Below are 26469 nucleotides of genomic sequence, written 5' to 3'. Positions count from 1 at the left end.
GCGAAATTCCACCCTAAGGAAAAAAAAAAAGAGAAAGAGAGAGAGAGACCAGTTTCACCATGTTGCCCAGGCCAGTCTGGAACTCCTAGGCTCAAGGGATCCCCCGTGCTCGGCCGTCCAAGGTCCTGAGACCATAAGCGTGAGCCACCACGCCAGGCCCATCTATGCCTTTCTGATTAATAAATTGGGCCGGGCGCGGTGGCTCACGCCTGCAATCCCAGCACCCCCGGGAGGCCTAGGCGGGCGGATCACCCGAGGTCGGGGGTTCCAGGCCAGCCGGACCAACATGGAGAAACCCCGTCTCTACCCAAAAAAAAAAAAAAAAATTAGCCTGGCATTATGGCTCAGGCCTGCAATCCCAGCCACTCGGGAGGCTGAATCAGGAGAACCACCCAAACCTGGGAGGCAGAGGCCACGGCGGGCCGAGACCGGGTCACTGCATTCCAGCCTGGGCAACAAGAGCAAAATTCCACCCTAAGAAAAAGAAAAAGAGAGAGAGAGAGACCGGTTTCACCATGTTGCCCAGGCCAGTCTGGAACTCCTAGGCTCCAGTGACCCACCGCGCTCCGCTGTCCAAAGTCTTGGGATCACAAGTGTGAGCCGCCACCCCAGGCCCATCTATTCCTTTCTGATTAATAAAGTGGGCCAGGCGCGGTGACTCACGCCTGCAATCCCAGCACCCCGAGAGGCCGAGATGGGCAGATCACCTGAGGTCGGCAATTTGAGACCAGCCTGAGCAACATGGAGAAACCCCGCTTCTATCAAAACAACAACAGCAAAACAAAATTAGCCAGGCATGATGGCTCATGCCTGTAATCCCAGCCACTCGGGAGGCTGAGGCAAGAGAACCACCCAAACCTGGGAGGCTGAGGCCTCGGTGAGAGGAGACCGCGCCACTGCACTCCAGCCTGGGCAACAAGAGCGAAATTCCGCCTTAAAAAAAAAAAGAAAAGACAGAGACCAGGTTTCACCTGTCGCCCAGGCTGGAGGGCAATGGTGCCATCTCGGCTCATGGCAACCTCTGCCTCCTGGTTTCAAGCGATTCTCCTGCCTCAGCCTCCCAAGTAGCTGGGACTACAGGTGTGTGCCCACATGCCCGGCTAATTTTTGTTTTCTTCTAGTAGAGATGGGGTTTTGCCACATTGGCAAGGCTGGTCTTGAATTCCCGACCTCAGACAACTCACCCGCTTCAGCCTCCCAAAGTGCTGGGATTACAGGCGTGAGCCACCGCACCCAGCGTTTATCTTTCTTTTCTCCTCCAAATCCCTGGCAAACAATGATCTTTACAGTTTGCCTTTTCCAGAATATCATATAAATGGAATCAATCATTCCAATTTATGTATGTAAGTTTTTCAAACTGCCTTATTTCACCTAGGAAGATGCATTTGAGATTCATCCATCTTTTGCATGATGCTCCTTTTTGTTAATGACTAGTATTCCATTGTAGAAATGTACTGCAGTTTGTTTAGACATTCACTTATTGAAGAACATCTTATTTGCTTCCAGTTTTGGGTGAATATGAATATGGCTGCTATGAACATTTGTGTACAGGTTTTGTGCGCACATAAGTTTTCAAATCAGTATGCAAATACCTAGGAACACCCTATTGTTGGATCATGTGATGAGACTATGTTTTTACTTTGTAAGAAGCTGCCAAACTGCTGTCCTAAGTGGTTGTACTATTTTGCTTTCCAACAAGCAATACATGAGAGTTTCCAGCACCCCACAGATTAACTATTAAAAGCAATTGGAATTTTCCTGATTTTGGATTTTAGCAATTTTGATAGGTGTGTAGTGGTATCTCATTGTTGATTTAATTTGAATTTCCAAAAAAATGACATTTAGCAAATTTTTATATACTGATTTGTCGTTTGTCGTCTGTATATATATTTTGTTGTTGTTGTTGTTGTTTGTTTTGGTTTTTTGGTTTTTTTTGAGATGGAGTCTTGCTCTGTGGCCCAGGCTGGAGTGCAGTGGCGCGATCTCGGCTCACTGCAAGATCTGCCTCCCGGGTTCATGCCATTCTCCTGCCTCAGCCTCCTGAGTAGCTGGGACTACAGGAGCCCGCCACTACGCCTGGCTAATTTTTTGAATTTTTAGTAGAGACGGGGTTTCACCGTGTTAGCCAGGATGGTCTCAATCTCCTGACCTCGTGATCCACCCGCCTCGGCCTCCCAAAGTGGTGGGATTACAGACGTGAGCCACCGCCCGGCCCCTTTTCCCATTTTCTAATTGGATTATTTGTTTTTCTGCTGAGGTTTTACAGTTTGTTACATGTTTTATACATGAGTTCTTTTGTGACTATTGGCTTGCAGATATTTTTAGTGGTCTGTAATTATTTTTATTCCTATTCCTAGTCTTTCATAGAGCAAACATTTTTAATTTTGATGGAATCCAACTTACCATTTTACCCATTTTCCCTTCAATGGTTCATGCTTTTGGTGTAAAACAAGAGAGCTACTTACTTAGCCTGCTATTTACTTAGCCCTAGATGCAAAGTTTTTCTCCTATTTCTTCTGAAGTTTAGCAGCTTTAGTTTTGCATTTAAGTGCATGATCCATTTTTTAGTTAATTTTTATAAAAATGTGAGGTTCAGGCTGAGGTTCAATTTTTTGGCCTATGGATGTCCAGTTGCCCCATCACCATTTACTGAAAAGGCTATCCTTCCTCTGTTGAGCTGCTTTTGCAACTTTGTCAAAGATCAACTGGTTTTTGCTCATTTTATAATTAGCTTGCTTAATTTCTTATTGTTGAATTTTAAGAGTCATTTGCATATTTTGAACACAAGTCTTTTGTGATTTGAAAATACATTCTCAGTCTATGACTTGCCATTTCACCTTAACTGACATAACATTTCACAAACTAAAAAGGGTTTTTTTTTTCTTTTAACAAAGCTTTCATCAATTTTTTGTTTCGTGGGGTTGTACTTAAAATTTCATCAAGGTACAAATATCTAACAAGGTCACATAGATTTTCTCCTGTGTTTTCTTCCACAACTGGTATAACTTTGTATTTCACATTTAGATTTATAATACATTTTGAGTTAATTTTGTGTAAGGTATAAGATGTGTGTCTAGGTTCAATTTTTAGGGGAGAGGACGTATGTATGTCTAATTGTTTTAGCATCACTTGTTGAGAAGACTATCTTCTCTTCATTGAATTGCCTTTGTGAGATATATATATATATATATATCAGTTGACTATATTTGTGAGTCTGTCCCTGGGCTCTCTATTCTGTCCCATTGGTCTGTGTGTCTGTTCTTTCACCAATACCATGCTGTCTTGATTGCTTTAGATTTATAGAACATTGTGATGTATTTAATATCAGGTAGTGCAAGTCCTATAACTTTGTTCTTCTTTAATATTGCATTGGTCTTTTGCCCTTCTATAAAAAATTTAGAGTAAGTTTGCCAATATCTTCAAAATAGCCTTCTTGAATTTTGATTAGGATTGTGTTGAATCTATAGAACAAGTTTGAAAGAATTGGCGTTTTAACAATATCGATTCCTCCAATATAGGAATATTGACTACATTTCCATTTAATCAGATCTTCTTTGATTTCTGTCATCAGTGTTTTGTAGTATTTTGCATACACATACTGTAAAATAATGTTTCAGCTTTATACCTCAGTACTTCATTTTTTGTATGTGCATACTGTTTTAAATGTTTTCTAAAGTAAATTTCAAATTTTAATTGTCCTTTTTTGTTATATATAATAACAATTGACTTTTGTATGTTATACATGTATCTAATGACCTTGATATACCCACTTAAGTCCAGAAGTTACATTCATTTCAATTTCCTACATAGACTATCATTTCATTTGTGAATAAAAGTTGGTTTCTTTCTTTCCAATCTATGTAATTTTTCTTCTTGTCTTATTTCCCTGACTAAGACTTCCAGTATGATGTTAAGTATGAGGAGTTAGGGAGGACATATTTGACTTCTTTTTTTTTTTTTTTTTTGAGACAGAGTCTCACTCACTCTGTTGCCAAGGCTGGAGTGCAGTGGTGCGATCTCGGCTCACTGCAATCTCTGCCTCCTGGGTTCAAGGGATTCTCCTGCCTCAGCCTCCTGAGTAGCTGGGATTACAGGTGCCTGCCACCACACCCAGCTAATTTTTTGTATTTTTAGTAGAGACGGGGTTTCACCATGTTGGTCAGGCTGGTCTCAAACTCCTGACCTTGTGATCTGCCCACCTTGGCCTCCCAAAGTGCTGGGATACAGGCGTGAGCCACCGCGCCCGGCCTTGACTTCTTAATAATCTTAGAAGGCAAATACTTAAGTCTCTTGCCATTAATTCTAACATTAGCCACAGACATCATACACATACTTTATTCGGTTAAGGAAGTTCCCATCTATTTGTAGTTGAGTGAGTTTCTTTAGATATTTTAATTACAAGTGGTGTTGGATTTTGTTCAAAGCTTTTTCTGCGTCTGTTGATAAGATCATACAGCTTTTCTTATTTAGTCTGTTATGAGGAATGTACATATATGTGTGTGTATATATATATCCACATTTATTTTTGTGCATGTATGTATACATTCTCAGCCACTTTTGCTGCTACAATGTATTAAAGGTCTTTGATAATTGCTTGTGCACTAGATCCCATCCGCTTTCACTCACTCAAACACTTTGCTTCTATAATAGTTTCCCTTTCTCTGGCATCTTCATTTTTTTGTCTTCCTGCACCATTCCAATCACCTCACAAGCATGCTGTATATACTGTCTCCACCAAAACACACAGGTGTGCATGCACAAACACATACATACATATGCACCTCTCTGTATTAATCCAAGTTATCAATTTTTTACTGTACTTTCCTTTGTAGAAAAAATTATATGACTCATCTCTTAATTCTTTTGAATCTACTCTAAGATTTTTATCTCCACAACTCATCTGAAATCATTTTTGCCAAGGTTGCAGGTGACCTCCACCTTGAGAAATCTAATGGACAATTCTTTTCCTCTTAAATTTTCTGGCAGTACTTGACATGGCAAAGTTGCAAAAGCAACTCAATAGAAGGATAGCCTTTTCAGTAAATGGTGATGGTGCAACTGGACAGCCATAGGCCAAAGACATCCCTGTGTCTTTATCCTTCATTTGAAGGAAAGAAGACAGGGGAACAGGAGGGGGATATAATACTCTCCAAGTTTTCATACCTTCCTTCTCAGGCAGTTTGCTAGGCTTATTCTTCTTCTTCCGCCCGACCTCCTAACATAAGAAAACATTAATCTTTAGTTCCTGTTAATGATCTTTCTGCTATTCATATTCATGTTAATAAGTGATTCCATCTGTTACAGGTATTAGTTAGATAGCATGCATCTGAACAGAACACACCCCAAATTTATCTTTCCTTCCCTGTATTCCATTGTTGAATTCCCTCAAAATTTCCACTGAAATCTCTAATCTTATGCTTAATATTCTCCCAAACAAATTCTTGATTACAGCAATCCATTTCCACTAACATTCTCCTCCTTTAGTCCTACCCATCTCAGTTGACATCAGCTTCTAGTTGCTGAGACAAAAATACTTAAAAATTACAATTCTTTCCACTTTCCCATACCCCTGCATAGCGAAGCCATGAACAAATCTCATCTGCTCTATCTTTAATATATATTCCCAGTCTTGCCACTTTTCATTATTCCTGACACTCGTATCCTTAACCAAGCTGTAATTACCACTTTCCTGGAATAATTAGAATAGTTTCTTAATTGGTTTTTATTTACTTCTGTTCTTGGCTCCCTGCAGCCTATTCTTCACACAGCAGCTAAGGTGATCATTTAATGTAGAACTCAGATCTAATGGCAAAATTTCTATACCACTTGGAACAAAATCCAAATGCTTGCAGGGATCTGGTGTCTATGCACTTTGATGCTCATTTGCTCTTGCGCTGCTCACTCTCCTCTATTCTGGCCTTCTGACGTTGCTTACTCTTCTCCTAGATTTTCCCTTGGTTCCTTCATTTACTTAATTCTGGTCTGTGCTGAAGTATCTCTTTAAAAAGCACTTCCCAGAACACTCTAGCAAAACAAACAAACAAAAAAAGCCCCTCTGCCACACCCAATCTCTTCACTCTTTCTTTTTTCTCCTTTGCACTTATTACCACCAAAAATTCTATCACGTATCCAATTATTTACTTGTTTACTGTATATGGTCTCTCATTAGAAAATATGCTTCATCTGGATGGCTGTTTTACCTGTGTAGCTCTGTAACTATATTTCCTGAAGGGTTCCTGTCCTACAGGTGGCACTCAAATATTTACTGCATGACTAAATGAATGAATCAAAGGAGGGGGCAAGAGACACAGGTGTGTTCCCATTCTCTAGGATTTTTAAAACATAATGACACTACTTGTAAAAACAACAAAACGCCAAAAACACAGTTATAAAGAGTGTAGAAATTAGTAAATAATCCCTGTGTACCCCCCTAAAAGGTAAGAGTTCTTATGGAAAGGTGGGGAACCTGTTGTACACAAGTTATAAAAACATGTGTCAGTGACTGGACAAAAGGGAAGCATGGCCTACAGCCACAATGTCTATACATTCTTATTAAATTATTAAAGTCCTGGAGTACTCAGATATATGGAGTCTCATTCAACCATGGATGAAACATACACAAAGATATTTCTGATCCTACATTAATACATCCATGAGATAGTGTGACATTTAAAATTATTGTAGAATTTCTGAATAACTAAAAAAAGAGTCATTTGCTACATGTATATATATGTAGATTTTTAAATATAGTTAATTTAAAAATTGGGAATTTCAGGGGCAATTACACAAGTTATTCTAAGGCAAGATATTATAGTGGTAAATCTGTCAAGCTTTGGAATGAAAGTAAAAAAATGAAGAACCTCAAAGAGCCATTTTTACTTATACTTCATATCTTCTTTTGAGAAGTATCTGTTCATGTCATTTGTGCACTTTTTAATGGGGTGGTTTGGGTTTTTTTTTTTCTTTGTAAGTTTGAAGTTCTGTATAGATGCAGGATATTAGACCTTCACTAGATGCATAGTTTGCAAAAATTGTCTCCCATTCTGTAGGTTATCTGTTTACTCTGTTGATAGTTTCTTTTGCTGTGCAGAAGCTCTTCGGTTTAATCAGATCCCGTTTGTCAATTTTCACTTCTGTTGCAATTGTTTTTGGCATCTTCATCATGAAAGCTTTGCCCGTACCTATGTCCTGAATGGTATTGCCTAGGTTGTCTTCCCATTATCCTTAGCAAACTAATGCAGGAACAGAAAATGAAACACTGCATGTTCTCACTTACAGGTGGGAGCTAAATGATGAGAACACAGAGCAAATAAAACAAATAATGAATGGGTACTAGACTTAATACCTGGATGATGAGATAATCCCTGGGGTTTGTTGTACGGATTATCTCATCACCTAGAAGCCTAGTACTGATTATTTTTCCTGATCCACTAATATCTCCATAAATATGCATGGACTAATGATTATTCTAGATACTAGATAATAAATACCACATAGCATATGCCCATGAGCTATCTCTCTCCAAGATGTGACATCACTGATTTCAAATTTTATTTTATTTTATTTATTTATTTTTTTGAGATGGAGTCTCACTCTGTCGCCCAGGCTGCAGTGCAATGGTGCAATCTCAGCTTACTGCAAGCTCCTCCTCCCAGGTTCACGCCATTCTCCTGCCTCAGCCTCCCAAGTAGCTGGGACTACAGGTGCCCGCCACCACGCCTGGCTAATTTTTTGTATTTTTAGTAGAGGCGGGGTTTCACCATGTTAGTCAGGATGGTCTCCATCTCATGACCTCGTGATCCACCCGCCTCAGCCTCCCAAAGTGCTGGGATTGCCACCACACCCGGCCTTTATTTTTTTATTTGTATTTTCTAAATTTCCACAATACATTTTTATTACACCCAAAGTCGAAAATCAAAATGGCAAAGTAGGTCAGAAAGACTGAAGATGAAGTAAACTGGAAAAAGGCTAGCCTATTTTTAGAAGAAATCTAATGGTTGCCTCTGTATAAGTAATTTCAGTAGAAGGACAGTCTTTAGAAACCAAGATAATGATTGAGAAGCAAACAGAAATTTAATCAGGAAGGAATTATGGAAAAATGCACATGGTAACAGGGCAGATCACCTGAGGTCAGGAGATCGAGACCATCCTGGCCACCATGGTGAAACCCCATCTCTATGAAAAATACAAAAATTAGCTGGGCGTGGTGGTGCGTGCCTGTAGTCCCAGCTACTGGGGAGGCTGAGGTGGGAGAATCACTCAAACCTGGGAGGCAGAGGCTGCAGTGAGCTGGGATTGTGCCATTGCACTCCAGACTGGGCAATAAGAGTGAAACTCTGTCTCAAAAAAAAAAAAAGTGTACTGGATAATTATTTATCTTTTTTTTTTTTTGAAATGGAGTTTCACTCATTGCCCAGGCAGGAGTGCAATGGCTTGATGTTGGCTCACCGCAACATCTGCCTCCTGGGTTCAAGCAATTCTCCTGCCTCAGCCTCCCGCGTAGCTGGGATTACAGGCACGCGCAACCACGCACAGCTAATTTTGTATTTTTAGTAGAGACGGGGTTTCTCTATGTTGGTCAGGCCGGTCTTGAACTCCCAACCTCAGGCAATCCCCCTGCCTCAACCTCCCAAAGTGCTGGGATTACATGCATGAGACACTGCGCCCAGCAATTATTTATATTTAAAAAATTTTATTAGTGAAATGTTTCTTAATTTTGAAAAGCCCACTGATATAATAAAATCACCTTGTTAATCAATACATAATTTTTTTTTTTTTGAGACGGGGTCTCACTCTGTCACTCCAGCTGGAGTGCAGTGGCACAATCACAGCTCACCGCAGCCTTGACCTCCCAGGCTCAAGTGATCCTCCCACCTCAGCCTCCCAGGTAGCTGGGACTACAGTTGCATATCACCATGCCCAGCTAACTTTTGTATTTTTTGTAGAGACAGGGTTTCGCCATACTGCCCAAGCTGGTCTTGAACTTCTGGGCTCAAGCAATCCACTTGCCTCAGCCTCCCCAAAGCACTGGGATTACATGCATGAGCCCCCAAGCCTGCCCAATAAATTTTTTTAAACGTCATTTAAAAGTTTTTCTCTGCCTCTCTACTCTGCCAACCAGGATCACCATTATCCTAAGGTTTTTGGTTTTTTGTTTGTCCCATAGTTGTTGGATAGTTGCTAGTACCAACCAAATTACCTATTTCCTTGTTCACCTCTGGTGGGAGGCTGAATTCTCACAGTTCTCACCTACATGTGGGAACGAATATTTCTAGAAGTCTCTAGAAAACCTCTCTTCATGCTCTTTGTCCACATATGGATTGCATAACCATATGTAGTTATGAACCACATCATTGAATCCATTACTGGCAAAGGTGATGAAATTTCAGTCTAACCTTGGGGCTTCACCTGAGGCTTTTACCTGTGTGGGAGAGGACGAGAATGGGGATGTAACAAAGTCAGAATTCTACTAAAGAAGAAATACTGGATGGATGCTAACCACATCATCTACTATGCATACTGTTTTGCATGCATTTCTTGCTATCTCATTTCATTCTTATGAAAGCAAAATTTTATTATTGATTTATGGATTAAAGCAATAAATTGATGAATTTTATAAAAAGTGATTATGTTGTATTTCCAAGTTCATTCAGCTCAGTATGTATTTTATTTCTCTTGAAACTTCCTCTTTGACAATTTACAAGTTTTGGGAGATTTTTCTGTTATGTTATTGATTTCTAGTTTGATTCATTTATGGTCACAGAGCGTATCTTACGTGGTTTCACTTATTTTAAATATATCAGTGTTTTGGTCGGTCATGACAACTCACACCTGTAATCCCAGCACTTTGGGAGGCCAAGGCAGGTGGATCTCTTGAGGTCAGGTGAGACCAGCTTAGCCAACATAGTGAAACCCCGTCTCTACTAACCATACAAAAATTAGCTGGGCATGGTGGTGGGTGCCTGTAATCCCAGCTACTTGGGAGGCTGAGGCACGAGAATCGCTTGATCCCGGGAGGCGGAGGTTGCAGTGAGCTGAGATCTCACCATTGCACTCCAGCCTGGGCAAGAGTGAGACTTAGTCTCAAAAAAAAAAAAAAAAAATATATATATATATATATATATGTATATATGTTAGAGTTTCATAACCCAAGATATGGTCTATTTTGGTGAATGTCCCATAAATACTCAAAAAAAAAGTGTATTCTGTATTGGCTGATGGTACCGTTCAGTTCTTCTGGAGCCCCTCATACTTGCTTTTTGTCTAGCGGGTTTATCCATTACTGAACAAGGGGTGTTGAAGTCCCCAACTATCACTGTGAATTTGTCTATTTTTTCCTTTTAGTTCTATCAGTTCTCAGATCATATACTTTGCAGTTGTGTTATTTGGTATATGCACATATGTTGTCTTTTTGTGATCTGACCTCTTCATTGTTATGTAATGTACCTCTTTGTCTCTGGCAATTTTCTTTTGTCCTGAAGTTTACCTTGTCTGATAATAATTCATCCAATCCAGCTTTCTTTGGATTAGTATTTGCAAGATGTATCTTCTCCCATCCTTTTACTCTTAGTTTCCTGATAATTGATATTTACTGATACAAATTAAATTACTGTTAATTTACTGATACTGATATTTTAAGTGAGTTTCCTGTAGATAGCATTCATTTGGTTGGGTCATGTTTTTAAATTCACTCTTGCAATCTTTTAGTTGGTGTGTTTAGACCATTTACATTCAATGTAGTTACTGATATGTGAGATTATAAGTCAGTCATTTCATTGTCTTGATTTTTCATTTCCCCTTACCTGTCTTCAGTTGGGTTATTTGGACATTCTTTAGTAGTGTATTTATCTAGATTTTTGAGTGTCTATTCATACCGTTTTTCAGTGGTTACTCTAAAAACTGCAATACACACATGGAGTTTATCACAGTCTACCAGTATCAACATCTACCACTTGAGGTGGAATGTGGATATTTAACCACTATTTAAGTCCCTTTTACTGCCCCAACCTTGCGATATAGGTATCTTAAATACTTCCTCTACATACACTGAGAAACACATCAATGTTGTAATTTATACTTTAAAATGACAAGTATAATTGGATATTATACTTGTCTTCCATAATAACAAGCTCAGTGTCTACATACCTCCTCATTTACTCAACATCCATTCATCCATGAATTTAAGGTAGCCACTTTCCCATCCACCATGCATTCAATTCACCATCTGTGATCCTTGAAATTCACCTGAAACTTGTTTCTAATGTATTTGAGTCTGACCAAAAATCTCATATGCCTGTAGACTCATCCTCTGAGATCTATGCTCTTTTTCCTTTCCTTCTCTGAGTACTCTACTCAATGTCACAGGAATTACAAGGAAATTCCTACGACTGGCAGGAAGAAATGGTCCCCATCTCTGTGTGTGAATTATTCCCTCTAACCCTTTCACAGAGTTCTATTTCCAAGCTAAGGTAGCTTCCTAACATGCATGCACCACTTGATGCTCAGATGAAGACATGAAAGATTCTGTGGATCTTTGGAGTATACTCTGTGCAACTCCAGCACCATGGCCTCCTCAGACTTCCAACTCCTATCCCCTCAACTCAGGGAGACCACTAAGCTCCACATGGATTCCTCCTTCCTGCACTGCAGTCCGAAGTCTCTCCAGCCAGTAAACTGGGCAACTGCAGGGCTCACCTTGTTTGTTTAGCCTCTGTCAGGGATCAATTCCTGTGCTGCCTGATGTCCAGTGCCAGAAATCCATTATTTCATGTATTTTGTCTTGGTTGCTTGTTTCAGGCAGGAGGAGAAATTGGTCTCTTCTACACCATCTTGACTGGAATCAGAATTCTAAATTGACAGGTTTTTTTCTGTCAGCACCTAAAAAAATGTCATTACATGTCATTGTAGAATTTGTCGTTTTTTCTTTCTTTTTTTAAGATTTTCTCTTCATCTTTGGTTTTCAGCTTGACTATGGTGTGCTTAGGTGTGGTTTTATTTCTATTTGCCCTGCTTGGGGTTGCTGAGTTTCTTCAATCTGTAGGTTGACAGCTTACATCAGATTGGTAGTGTCCTTGTCAACTATTTTTTCAGAGATTGCTTCTGTTCTGTTTTCTCTCTCTTCCTTTTTCTGGGACTCCAACTATACTCTGCTAGAACTTTTGACAATGTCCTACATCTGTCTTATGCTCTATTCTGTTTGCTTTTTCTTCATATTTCTTACCTCTTGATTTTGGAATTTGAGTTTCTAGAACTGTGAAAAGAATAATTCCTGTTGTTTTAAGCCACTAAGTTTGTGATCATTTATTAGAGCAGCCCTAGAAGACTAACACAACTACCACATATCAAACTGAAATTGAACAACGAAGTAGATGGATGGCTGATGGTGGGAGCTAAGTTTCTCACTGTTGGAATGAGAAAATAAAGGCGAATGTGGTCTATGTGGTAATGGATTAGAGCTGGAGACATCAGGATGCACTCAGGAGTTTATGACATCTCATGAACCTTATAGTTATATATAAAAATATGTATAGATATGTGCATATACACAGTATACACACATATATCTCCCTGCTTCATTAGCTCAGTGGGCCAAGAACCAGTGACACCCCCAGGAGCCATAAGTACACCTAGAACCCAGATCTTGGTTTCTAACACCTTCTCCTATAGTAGAAACCAGCAGTCCTAGAAGAAATGGCTGATTCTATGGCTGGGACAAAGAATACAGAAGATGAATTGGAGCATCTTACAGTGCCAGAAAAAGAAGGAAGTGCTAAAAAAACAAAAACAAGACACAAAACCAAAAATGATGGGGGTATGTCAAAGGGACACAAAAATCAACTGAAAGAGCTCCTAATGGCTGAAGCTGGACAATTTGAGGAACAAAAAAAAGTAGTATTAGATTGTAATGCAAGTTATAAAATAAATATCCACAAGTCCATTCTGATACAGCTCCCCTTTCCTTAGGTGTGGTCCTTGCACGATGACTTCCTTCCAAAGGAGTGTAGTATGGAGAAGGAGAAAAAAGGGCAACTTTACAGTGGAGAAAGTGGACGACACCTCCTCACCTAGGGGATCAAGGTTGATATCAACAGGAGGAAGTCACCCTGACAGTATGTATCCTTGATATGATGCGATGAGAATGGCACTTTACCTCTATGGTCTTTCTCCCCAAAATCAATAACGTGAGTCTAATAAAAAGAAAAATATCACACAAATCTCAACTGAGGGACAGTTTATAAAATAACTGACCAGTAACCCTCAAAAGTGTCAAGGTCATCAGAAATAAGGAAAAGAGATCCTAGAAGGTTAAAAAAAACAGCAACAACAAAAAAGGAAAAACAGAAACAAAAACCAAGGAAAATCTGAGAAACTGTTACATGTCAGAGGAGCCTCAGGCGACGTGATGACTAAATGTGAAGTGAAATCCTAGATGGGATCCTGGAACAGGAAAAGAACAATGGGTAAAAGCTAAAGGAATTGGAATAAAGTATAGACTTCAGCTGATAACAATGAATCAATATTGCTTCATTAATTGTGATAAATGTATCAAACTATTATAAGTTGTTAATAATTTTCTAAAGAGTCTGAAGAGATTAACTGCCATTTATAATTAGCGGATCTTGTTTTTATCCTGATTAGAATAAATTAAGTAAAAAAGACATTTGTAAATCAATCTGGGAAATTTAATTTATGAGCTGCGTATAGATAGTGCCAAAAGATTTACCTTTAAATATGACTGAAATGCCAGAAAATAAAGATGATAATGTCATTGTGGTTACTTTTTTTATTTCTTAGAGACCCAAACTGGATAAGGGTAAAATGACATGTTAATTTAAAATAATTTAATAAAGAAAAAAAGAAAAAAGTGAAGCAAGTGTAGCAAGATCTTGAAAACTGCTGAACCTGGGAGACAGGAGTTTGGGAGTTTGTGACATGATTTTTTTTTTCTCCTTCTCACATGTTTGAACAGTTTCATGATATAATCATGACTTTTTCCATAGTGTCCTTTTGATAACTCCTATTCTGCATGTGATTGTAAATATTTTCAATTATGGAATATTCTATCCAAGTACAAATATCTATAATTTGAACACTGCAACCCAATTTTTTAGTATAATGCTTCTTCGATGTCCCTCAATCATGAGATACTTAAAGGCTGGGCACAGTGGCTCATGCCCATAATCCCAGGACTTTAGGTGGGGCTGAGGCAGAAGGATTGCTTGAACCCTGGAGCTTCAGCCCAGCCTGGGCAACAGAGTGAGGCCACATCTCTACAATCAATCAATCAATCATCCAGGTGTGGTGGTACACATTTGTAGTCTTAGCAACTCAGGAGGCTGAGGTGGGGGGATTGCTTGAGCCCAGAAGGTTGAGGCTGCAGTGACTATGATCATGCCACTGCACTCCCACCTGGGTAACAGAGTGAGACCCTGTCTCAAAAAATAATAAAAAATAAAAAATAAATATTTCTTAGTCAAGAAATGCTTCTAAGATTTAATAAGTTAATTTCTGAAAAATGCCTAAGTGACATTGCACTGGCATCTATTTCTACTTCTGTTACTAATTCTATCACTAACTTTGATTTTAAAGATCTTTTACCATATTTATCCTTCTGTTAGTGTTGCTATAAAATTTACAATTCTTTTAAGAGTATTCCTCATGTTTTGTTTGGCAGTAATAAAAAGAATAAAATACAAATGTCTTAATTTTCTGAATTGAAAGTAGATACAATAGTTACATTTGATTTGGAAAATTAAATCTGTCCCTCTAAGTAACAAAAGTAACACAGTCAGTAATAGCCCATCTTAAAGAAAGGGAGTTTTATGGTTTTTAAAAATTGCTTTTATATTCCTTCAAACAATTACAGAGTGCACCATATGCCTCTGGAAGGCTTTGCATGTCATTAGTGAAAATCTGGGTGATTCACTTTTCACTTCAACTTCCTACCAGCCCACTTCAACTTCTTACCAGCTCTCCCTCCTGTTCTTCCTTCCTTCTGTCCGTCCATCTGTCCTTCCTTCCTTCTGTCCATCCTTCCTCCCATCTGTCCTTCCTTTCTCGCTCTTTTTCTTTCTCCTTCCTTCTTTCCTTCCTTCCTTCCTTGTTTCCTATGTATCTGTATCTAAGAGTTAATCTTGATTTTGCCCTGTCACCTGTATACTGAGTGACAATAATCTGAATAAAAAAATGTTTAGATTGTCACAATCAGAATTCAGAATCTTCAGGTACATCTCATAACCTTTTTGGTCCTCAGCTTCTCCACCTGAAAATGGCAACACAATCCTGTTTGTTTGAAGCCAAGGAATTGGGCTAAATAACTATAACCTTAAGTTATGTAAGTCTCAATGACTAAATTTTATGAAAAATAATTTATTATTATTGCTTTTTATTAATTGTGTCCAAATGTCATGCACCTGGGATACTTTTAATAGTGCATGACATTTGGACAGGATTAACAAACACAGGCTTTTATTTTATATAAAATTGTAATGGTGCTGACATCAATAATGAATGACTTCAATCCTCAAATTGGTATAAATCCATGAAAGTTAAAAGTTAGAAGTCTGGACTAAATGTTTGTTTTGACTGTCTGTCCTTAAAGCTAAAAGCTAAGTGAACTGTGCAAACCTAACACTCGTCTCACTTTGCATAGGGTTCAGAGGGTTCCTGTCTTCTCGGGAATTATTTCAAAAGGGCACATTACCTAAGCTTTCCTATTTGCAATACAGTCTAGTGGGGGCTTTGTGGAGTATCCCTCAAATACTGGTCTCTGCTAAAATTTCCAGTTGATAGTAAAATATTTTAAAAAATTCTCTAGTTTATTGTGAAAAGCCAAAATGAGAACAGACTTTTTTAAAAAGGAGAATATTTTCCTTTCTTGATTAAAGAACAGACATTCCCCAGTACGCAGGAAATAAGTTCCCTCACTAGCCTGTTACTTTGAAGTTATATAATTTTTCTTTCCCGAGGAATAGATGCTCAGTGAAAAAAGATCTGCAAAACATACGAAAGCATAAACAAGAAAATAATTCATCTAGTGTCTGACCACTCAGAAAATAAAACTGTTAGAATTGCTACATTTCTCCACATTTTTTCTGTCTTACTTTTTTTTTTTTTTTAGACCGAGTCTGGCTCTGTCGCCCAGGCTGGAGTGCAGTGGTGCGATCTCGGCTCACTGCAAGCTCCGCTTCCCGGGTTCAGGCCATTCTCCTGCCTCAGCCTCCCAAGTAGCTGGGGCTACAGACGCCCGCCACCACATCCGGCTAATTTTTTGTATTTTTAGTAAAGATGGGGTTTCACCGTGTTAGCCAGGATGGTCTCAATCTTCTGACCTCGTGATCCGCCCACCTCGGCCTCCCAAAGAGCTGAGATTACAGGTGTGAGCCGCTGTGCCCGGCCTTTTCTATCTTACTTTTAAAACAGTATTTTTCTCATGTGCTTTTCCCCATCAGCCTGCAACAGTAAGGATTGTCTCGAAATCAAATCCAGCATCCCTGTCTGCCACTGGGAAGTCCGGGATCCTTATCACCTACTCATCTGACCAGCCCCATCTCTGTCACTAGTCCCTACGGCTCTGCAGCTCCTCCCTCGGCCTCAGCAGGGCACTCCTCACCCTCTGTGTGCTGCAGTGTGGGGCTGCCCTCCTCCCCATCTGGGCTCCCACTCTCTATGCCAGGTCACGCCACCCCTGCACAGAGGCCTCTCTACCTCATGTGAGTTGGGCCACTCCCTGTGCTGCCATCCTCCTTGCCTTTTGTGGGTCTTGACATCCTGCACTGCAGGATTAAACCCTCTGTGGCATTTAACAGCACCAAGTACAATATGAGACATAAGAAATGCCCTCAAAGGGCCGGGCACGGTGGCTCACGCCTGTAATCCCAGCACTTTGGGAGGCCAAGGCGGGTGGATCATGAGGTCAAGAGATCGAACCATCCTGGCCAACATGGTGAAACCCCGTCTCTACTAAAAATACAAAAATTAGCTGGGCATAGTAGTGCATGCCTGTAGTCCCAGCTACTCGGGAGGCTGAGGCAGGAGAATTGCTTGGATCCAGGAGGCAGAGGTTGCAGTGAGCCAAGATTGTGCCACTGCACTCCAGCCTGGGTGACAGAGCGAGACTCCGTCTCAAAAAAAAAAAAAAGAAAGAAAGAAAGAAATGCCTTCAATGAAATCTTCTATTTTACTTTTATAACCTTGTCATTTTATTTTCAGAAAAGGCAAATAAGCAACTATGTCTATGGCAAGGAATGCAGAAACTTGATACATTTACCCTACACTAAAGGTAACCTAGAGGAGTTTTTTGTCTCTTTGTGTTAGGGACCAAGGTACTCAGCACAGTTCTGGAATAGTAGGCCTTCAAAAAACACTTGGTGAGTAAATAAATAAACAAACAGATTCCAGCCATTCTCAATATGTCTATAAACTTTCTGTCATGAGAAATCAGGAGTAAAAGCTGTGTTTGCAGATCCTCCACTAGTCTGTGAATCCAAAAAAAGCACTCCTCTGGGAGGGCACATAGTTTTAAACAGTTCTCTTTATGCTCTACCTCTAAGGAGATAAAGGGTTCTTTTTTTTTTTTTAAAGGTACCCCCTCCATTACTCCCAGCAGATGTAACACTTTGAGTATAATTGAACAACATCCTTGTGCAAAAAAATAGATGTTCCTTCCCCTGGCTAGACTCAGCCCCATATACATTAGGGCCAAGGCTTGGCCAACCAACCATAGACCAGACTTCAGGCCACAGTAGATCATAAGCAACCAATCACAAGCAGTGATCCTAGGTATTTAATACAAAAATCTTTAAATACAAATTACCACTAGTCTGCAAAATTTTTCACAGTATCTCAGTATCTAAAACCAGATGCCCAAAGAGACGGAAAATAAGTAACTAGACAGTAGGCTTCTTCACAATAAAAGAAAAAACAGCCCTACCATCAAACTTGGACTTTTTAATAAAACATGTACATTGCATCACTCTAATCAGCAATAAAAAAACTGAGTTTTTATCATAAAAATTCTGGCTAAAATGCGTCATCAACTATTAGGACAACCATCTGAAACAGCTTTGATAAACTGCTGCTTGCCTTTTTGATTAAGGCACATGACAAACGAATATATAGATAGTACTGAAATTTTTGTGGTTACCCCATCAAGAAATCTAGCTTCCATAAAATTACTTCATATTGACTATAAAAGTTCCTTTCTCCTGTGTAACACAAGTAAGGATTAACAAAACTGATACAACTGAATAAAATATCAACAAATCAGTGCATACTAATGCAGATTTTGCTTAGCACAAACCATTTTTACTTTTCTACTGAAAGCAGAAGAATCAAAGGACAAAAGCCACATAATTCTGAGTCATGTACAAGACACCAAAAAGAATACAAAGAGAGTACTAAACAGAGATCTTTTTCTAAAATAAAAAAGGTACCAGAATGTATTGCTGTTCCAAGGATCTGCAGTTTCTTCTTCGGGTTCTTTGGTCTTCACAAGTTAATCTTCTGACCACCTCCCTTTGCTCCACTATGTCCTCAAAGCAACAACTCACATTCCTTGTTCCATTGGGTTCCCCCATTAGATTCAGGTTCAATGCACATTCAACTACGTAGCCTTCTCTTCCCTTTGAGAGATGCCCAGTACCTGTGCATTTACCCTACACTAAAGGTAACCCAGAGCAGTTTTTTGCCTCTTTATGTTAGGGACCAAGGTGCTCAGCACTGTTCTGGAACAGTCGGCCTTCAAACACTTGGTGAATAAATAAATAAACAAACAGATTCCAGCCATTCTCAACATGTCTATAAACCTTCTGTCACGAGAAATGAGGAGTAAAAGCTGTGTTTGCAGATCCTCTGTACCTCGGATAACTCTCTAGACACAGCCACTACTCAGCCCTTCTCCGATCCTACACCTTTACTTTTTCTGCCTATCCACTCTGTTCTCATAATGTGCCAATCTCTTAAGAAGCTTCTGAAGAGAACTACTCCAAATTACTGAAATTTAAGTACTTCATCTAAATCCTCATAGCATACTTCCTATACTTTCTCTGTGGCATTTTTAAACTTCTTCCCTATATCACAGTCATCCTTGTACATGACTAATATTCCACAATGGATCATAAATTGAGGGTAAAGCCTGTGTATAATTTGTATGTTAATTTTCCAGTGTACCTACCATAGTGCCTTACACAGAGCAGATATCCCGTGGGTCTTGGAATAAATATATGAAATATATAAAATGCTTCTACGGAAAGACAAATAAGGAACAAAACTCATACTTTTCAGAACTTACTATCCCAGGAAATTCACTTTTTTCAAGAATTTTTCAGCAGTATTTCTTGCCCTTTGGCTTGTTTTCCTGTGCAGAGATGTGGGACCTCTATCTTTTCCTACTAACTTACCCTACCTCCCCGTGATAGGCCACTAAATTATACTTGCACTTTCTCTTCTTTTAGGACTTTCCAAATCCGATGCCCTACTATTCAATTTTCTCTTTCCTATCATCATAGAAACAGCATGATGGAGCTATCCATTTACTAACATGCACGCCTTGTCAATCTTCCTTTCAAAGGCAGTCCTGGGAAACAAGGTGGAAGGGAGTACAGAATAACGGAAGAAATAAGAATTTGTGTATCTGGCCATATTTCCATACTTCCAAGCTTCTCTCTTTTATAAAACCCAAATTAAATGCTGTTGACCTATTAAGTATCTAAAATTTAGTTCAATAAAGGGCATTCAATAAATGGAAGTTACTATTACAGGATAGTTAATACTAGTATAATTACCTATTACACAGTCTATATACTACTTTAAATGTAACAACCCCAATTTATTTCTGCATTTTTTTAAAGATGACAATAAGAAATTGGCAGTTCATTATATAAAACGGCTTGAATGTGGTTTTCTTAAGCAGATGACAACCCACATCAAAGTGCCCTTCTCACCGCACTGCCCCGCATGGTCTTTGCTGGATTAGCAGAAGGGATGGCAGCACTCAGCTCAGGCTCTGGCTTACACAAAAGTACGATGGGGTCACGATGAGATGGGCACCATTCTTTCACTTGTCCACCTGCTTGCACAGCTTTATCTAAAACTGTTCTGAAGTTGGTTCCCTCGGGGAGAAAATAAAAGTTTGCAGAGCACAGAAGTGATTCTAACAGCAACGTATATAGGCTGGTTAGATGTTGAGTTCTAGTCTCCAACTTTACTTATCTTCCCCTTCTATAGACCCCAATTCACTTAATCATAAAAACAGCTCCTAACAGTCTTTGTGTTCTCGTTTTTGGAAAGATGACAAAATCACTTATAAAATGAAAAGCATAGCTATACCTTAAGATATATTTGGTGGTTACTATCTGCCAAATAAAAGCTAATTAATATTAATCTTTTCCTACAACTCATGAATGTAGGAAGAAATCATTCTCTCCAAAAATTGGTCCATTTATTTTAAAAGTATTCCTCTCTCAAAACAGCAATGTGACTTAAAAAAAAGATTTTTAGAAAAATCTCAATAATATACAAACTTTTTACGAAGATAAATAAAACTAATCTCCAGCCACCATGACAACAGCGTTTACCTCAGCAAGCACAAAATCTTCATCATCAAATTATTAAGAAGCATAAATTTGGCCTCAAAATAACTTAAAGCTCTTTTTTTTTTTTTACCACCCAGGATTCACTACTACATGAAAAAAAAAATTACAAAGCCATAAATGCAATATGCTCTCATTTGTGTTTTTAAAATATGCGCAGGGGCCAGGCATGGTGATTCAAGCCTGATCTCTCATCACTTTGGGAAATGGAGGCAGGTGGATCACTTGAGCCCAGGAGTTCAAGACAAGCCAGGGCAACATGGTAAAACCTCGTCTCTGCAAAAAATACAAAAATTAGCTGGGCCTGGTAGCACATGTCTACAGTGTCAGCTACTCAGGAGGCTGAGGTAGAAGGGTTGCCTGAGCCCTGGAGGTTGGCGCTGCAGCGAGCTGTGATCCTGCCACTGCACTCCAGCCTGAGTGACAGAGCAAGACCTTGTCTCAAAAATAAATAAATAAATAAATAAAATAAAGTATGCACAGAGCTTGGAACAGAAAATGAAAGTTGGAGGACCATTTTAACTTTTCACTTTATACCCTTCTTAAGAATCTGTACTTCTGACAATTGGCAGATTACTTTTGTGAACTTTAAAAATCTTTATACTAAAACTGAGGAAAAACAGTTTCGGTAAAAATGAATTTACAACTGAGCCTAATTTAATCAAGCAAAAATGTGGGTCCAAATTGGGAATTTATTCAAATGAAGGTCATTTATACACATTGTTACCTGCTCTTAAAGGCTTATACAGTTCATTGGATGGTGTCCTTTGCCAGAGTTCCTTAAATTTTGCTCTTAAATCATTATCGGTTGCTTCTTCTTCATCCAACAACCTTAATGACTTTAAAAGGAAGCAAAAAGAACCCTGAAATGTCATTTCTGGTATAAAATATTTAATGCATTTAATAAATGTTCATACACAATATAAGTGAGAATTTGGTGAGATGGGAATATTAGGTTAGAATATAAATCGACTTTTTTCTTGCAGACATCTGTTATAATGCATTTAACAAAAAGTCTTATAAATTTAAGGCTGAATTAGCTATCACGTTTCTCAGTAAAAAAAAAAAAAGGAAGAATAAATAAGAGACTATTTACATCCATATATCAATTTAAAAAGAGTTTTAAGATTAAAATAAATAAATAGAAGCCATAAACAAAACAAAGGGGAAAACTGATTACATTAAAAAATAAAAGATTTAGACTTTCATTCCAATACAACAAACAGAAAATTATGTTTAATATATTTTTAAGTGCCTTCTAACGAGTAGATAAGATGACAGGATAGTTGGGGGCCAGAAACACAAGGAAATACTAATCTACCAGTAGACACAGTGCTAGCACCAACAATATATCACAATCCCTGATAGCTTAGGACAAAGAATAGCAAACTTCTGTCAAACACCACAGAGTAAATATTTTAGGCTTTCTGGGCCACAGTCTATGGCACACAGAATTCTTCTTTTTTGACAATGCTCTAAAAAAGATAAAAATTATCCTTAACTAGCGAACCACACAAAAGTAGGCCACAAGCCAGCATTGGCCCACCATCCATAGTTCACCAGCTGTGTAGTTCACCATTGACTTGGATTGTGAATTTAGAAAATTCAAGAAGAAACATAGGTAGGGACAATGAAAGGTGAGAGGTCAGATCAAAAGCACTCTCCACCCTCAAACTGGTATACTTCCAAATAGGTGATTCTCAAGTTAAAACAGAAAACTGCCCTACAGAAGAAAACATGCCTGTCTGGATCTTGGCTGTAAAGAAGAAAGAAAAAAAAAAAAAAAGGAAGTATTATCTGAGATTCCTGATCAAAAGCCTGAACTTGGGACTAGAAACCACACTATCTGTGTGACACAAAGTCCTAAGATAAATTACTACTATAATTAAAAGATTATAAAAGAAAGGAAAAAACCTCAAGTTTGAGGAGGTGCCAGGTATATAATGCCTTTTTATGGCAGAAGCAAACACAAATTCTTTCTAGAATTCACCTTAAACCCAGATCTCAATGAATTCCCACCAATAAATTACAGGAAATATGAATGCACAATCAAAACTCACTGAACACTAAATGCAATTCAGTATTCTGTACTGGTTCTTGGAACAGAAGGAGGAACATTGGTAGAGTAACTGGTAAAATCTGAGTAATAATACTGTACCAATGTCAATTTCCTAGTTTTAACAAATGTGCCATGACCGCATAAGATTTTAACTTTCAGGGAAGCTAGGTGAAAAATATACAGGAACTTTCTACACTAAATTTGCAAAGTCTCTGTAAATCTGAAACTATTTTTTAAAGTTTTAAAAAACAGTAACAAAAAAACTGAACACAACAGAAAACAAGCCACCATAACCAAGAATCAGCAAAAATTACAAATCGTAGAATCAAACTCACAAAAACTACAGATATTGGAATTATAAGATAAAAAATATAAAATAAATATATTTAATATATTTTAAGAAATTAGGGATAAATTAAAGGGTTTAACCTTCCAGGTTAAGACAAATTAAATTAAAAAGAAAAATCTTGCTACATGCTATGTATCAAATAAATCAATAATTACAAAGACTGAACAGTTTGTATGATAGTTGATTTCTCATAGTATACTAGTTTTACACAGTGCTCATTTGAGTTTCATTAATGTGTACTCACTTACCCTTAAGATAAGAATGAAACCCATTCTCACTCAACCAGAATTTCTCTTATGCTAAAGAGAAGGCTCTGGGCCACAGTAAATTCACCAAAGTGATGAATACTAACTACACCGTGAACACTAGCATGAGGAAGTGTCCAGTCCCAATCCCTGCTGGACATCAAGGATTCACAGTGTTTATACTTGAAAAGCAAATCTTATAAAACATACCTCATCTAGGATTTCTCTATTTCGTTGCAGTAATTCAGGCAGTTCTTTAATCAACTGATCAACAGTCTGGATGTCTCCCTGTTCAATCACAGATCTGGATTTAGTCAATATAGACTGAGGTACAGTGTCTCCAGACACATCTTCAATTGCTGCTGGAAGATTAAGGGAAGCTAGCACCCTGAAAAAATGAGATACTATGTTATATTGAAGTCTAAAACAATTTAACTCCTCATCAATATTTACTTTATTTAATTTAATCTTCTATAACCAAATCAACAGCAATGGAGTTAGCACCCAGAAAAACTGGATAAGCCCTATCAATGAAAAACATAGCAAAGATTAACAGAAAAACAAAAAAATCAGTGATTGATAAAATTAAACCAAAATCATTAAAAAATTAAGTTCACAATTCAGAATTAAAAGCCAAAAAATAGGCTGGTGCAGTGGCTCACACCTGTAATCCCAGCACTTTGGGAGGCCAAGGCAGGGGGATCACCTGAGGTCAGGAATTCGAGACCAGCCTGACCAACATGGTGAAACCCCATGTCCACTAAAAATACAAAAATTAGTCAGGCGTAGTGGTGAGCACCTATAATCCCAGCTACTTGGGAGACTGAGGCACAAGAATCACCTGAAGCTGGGAGGCGAAGGTTGCAGTGAGCCGAGATCTCACCACTGCACTCCAGCCTGGGCAACAGAGTGAGACTCCATCTCGAAAAAAAAAAAAAAGCCAAAAAATAAGAAAAACTATGACCGCATTAAAATATATTAGGTATCGTTGGCTTACAGTTCAAACTTCTTTCAGTCTAAGTAATTAAAAGTCAAAAATTCTATCCTAAAAAAGCAGTCTTTTATACTTTTGATTGTTATAGCATCTCTAACAAGTCAGAAACAATACACAAAATAGTTATGTTTTTCTTTTTTGCTCTCCTTCAACAGAATCAGTAGTTATAATTTCACATCACCTAGGCAAAATGTCAACAAAAATAGATGATCTAAGTATTCATTACAGAATCTTCATCTGTTCTCAGTTTTGTAGCACAATAACAATTCCTCAGTTATTTCATTTACATGATGTGGAAGGGAGGTCAATATCCCTACCCACTATGTAAAGACAAAAAGGCAAATGAAATGATGTAATACAATGAACTCCTCAGAAAACAAGCTCTGTAAAATCTCAGACTGCCTGTTTATCATATGCTAGAGTAAACTTACATTCCTCTCTTGTTAAAGAAAAATGATGGTAAAATCCATGCATTAATCAAAACTGAAAACTTGAAAAGGCAAGCCAACTACGAGAGAAATACAGCTGGCCCTTGAACAGCACAGATTTGAACTATGTGAGTCCATGTTTATGTGGACTTTCACCTCTTTCACCTCCGCCTGCTCCAAGACAGCAAGACCAAGCCTCCTTCCTCCTCTTCCTCAGCCTACTCAAACATGAAATAGACAAGGACGAAGACCTTTATGATGATCCACTTCCATTTAATCATAGTAAATATATTTTCTCTTCCTTATGATTTTCTTAATAGCATTTTTTCTCTAGCTTATTTATTATAAGAATATACTATAGAATACATATACAAAATATATGTTAATTGACTGTTTATGTTATTGGTAAGGCTTCTGGTCAACAGCAGGCTATTAGTACTTAAGTTTTGGGGACTCAGAAGTTATATGCAGATTTGACTGTGCAGGGGGGTCAGCACCCATAACCCCTATGTTGTTCAGGGTCAACTATATTCTCAATTATATGTATTTGACAAAGCACTTGCATCCAGAATATGTAAAGAACTTTTTAAATATTAAGAAAAACTCAGTTTTAGAAACTGAGAAAAAGATTCCAATAGACACTTTACAGAAAAGATATGAATGGCTAGTAAGCACATGAAAAGCTGTTCAGTATCATTAGTAATTAGGAGAATGCAAATTAAATCATTAAAGTAAGATTCTGCTACACACACACTAAAGTAGCTAAAACTAAAAAGACTGACAGTACCAAGTATTGGTGAGGATGCAGAACAACTGTATTTCTCAAACAGTGCAGATAGGATATAAAATGGAACAACCGCTTTGGAAAACAACCTGGCAATTTCGTATAAAATTAAATATGCTAACCACACAACCTAACAATTCCACTCCTAAGTATTTACCCAAGAGAACTAAAATATGTCCACACGAAGATTTATATGTGAATGTTCATAGAAACTGAAATGTCCATTAACAGGTGAAAGAGTTAACAAACTGCTCTATAACCATAAAATGGAATACTGCTCAGCCATAGAAAAGACTCAAATTGATACACACAACATAGATGAATCTCAAAAACAGTAGCTAAGTGAAAAAAAGCAAAACACATTCTAAGTGTATACTGTACATACTGTAAGTACTGTATATGTATATGCTAGAATGATTACACGTATTTTAAACTGTATAAAAAGTAAAACAAAATTTAAGACAGGGAGCAGATCAATAGTGGCCAGGGGCCAGAAGAGGAAGGACTGGGAAAGGGGCATGAGACAATTTTTTCAGGGTAACAGTAATGTTCTCTATCTTAATCATAGTGCCGGTTACATGGGTACACACATTTATCAAAACTAACTAAATGGCCAGGCACGGTGGCTCATGCCTGTAATCCCAGCACTTTGGGAGGTCAAGGCAGGAGGATCACTTGAGCCCAGGAGTTCAAGACCAGGAGCCCAGGAGTTCAAGACCAGCCTGGACAACAAAGTGAGATCTCGTCTCTTTAAAAAAATCAAAAAATTAGCCAAGTGTGGTGGCTTGCACCTGTGGCCTCAGCGACACAGGAGGCTGAGGCAGGAGGATCACCTGAGCCCAGAAGGTTGAGACTGCAGTGAGCCATGTTTAATGTTTACACCACTGCACTCCAGCCTGGTGACAATAAGACCCTGTCCCAAAAAACAAAACAAAACAAAACAAAACAAAAATATATATATACACACACACACACACATATACATATAATAATTGAACTGTGTACTTAGAATAGGCGTA

At 38.4% G+C, this 26469-nt stretch overlaps 1 protein-coding gene and 1 pseudogene across 1 annotated transcript in view; one reads left to right on the top strand and one right to left on the bottom strand.

Annotated features, from left to right (window-relative positions):
- Positions 1–13199, top strand: part of LOC134738390 (multiple C2 and transmembrane domain-containing protein 2-like) — a 57773-nt gene extending 44574 nt beyond the window's left edge. The window contains exon 8 of the mRNA XM_063653289.1: positions 12964–13199. Coding sequence (XP_063509359.1) covers positions 12964–13123 — 160 coding nt within the window. The 3' untranslated portion in view covers positions 13124–13199. The remainder of the gene's footprint in view (positions 1–12963) is intronic.
- A 191-nt stretch (positions 13200–13390) lies between these two features.
- The window catches only part of LOC129014515 (programmed cell death 6-interacting protein-like), a 51962-nt pseudogene continuing 38883 nt past the window's right edge, over positions 13391–26469 (bottom strand).

The sequence above is a fragment of the Pongo pygmaeus genome, chromosome 16, assembly GCF_028885625.2.
Source record: "Pongo pygmaeus isolate AG05252 chromosome 16, NHGRI_mPonPyg2-v2.0_pri, whole genome shotgun sequence".
Lineage (NCBI taxonomy): Eukaryota > Metazoa > Chordata > Mammalia > Primates > Hominidae > Pongo > Pongo pygmaeus.
The sequence above is the reverse complement of the archived record's forward strand: the minus strand, read 5'-3'. Positions and strand labels throughout refer to the sequence as shown.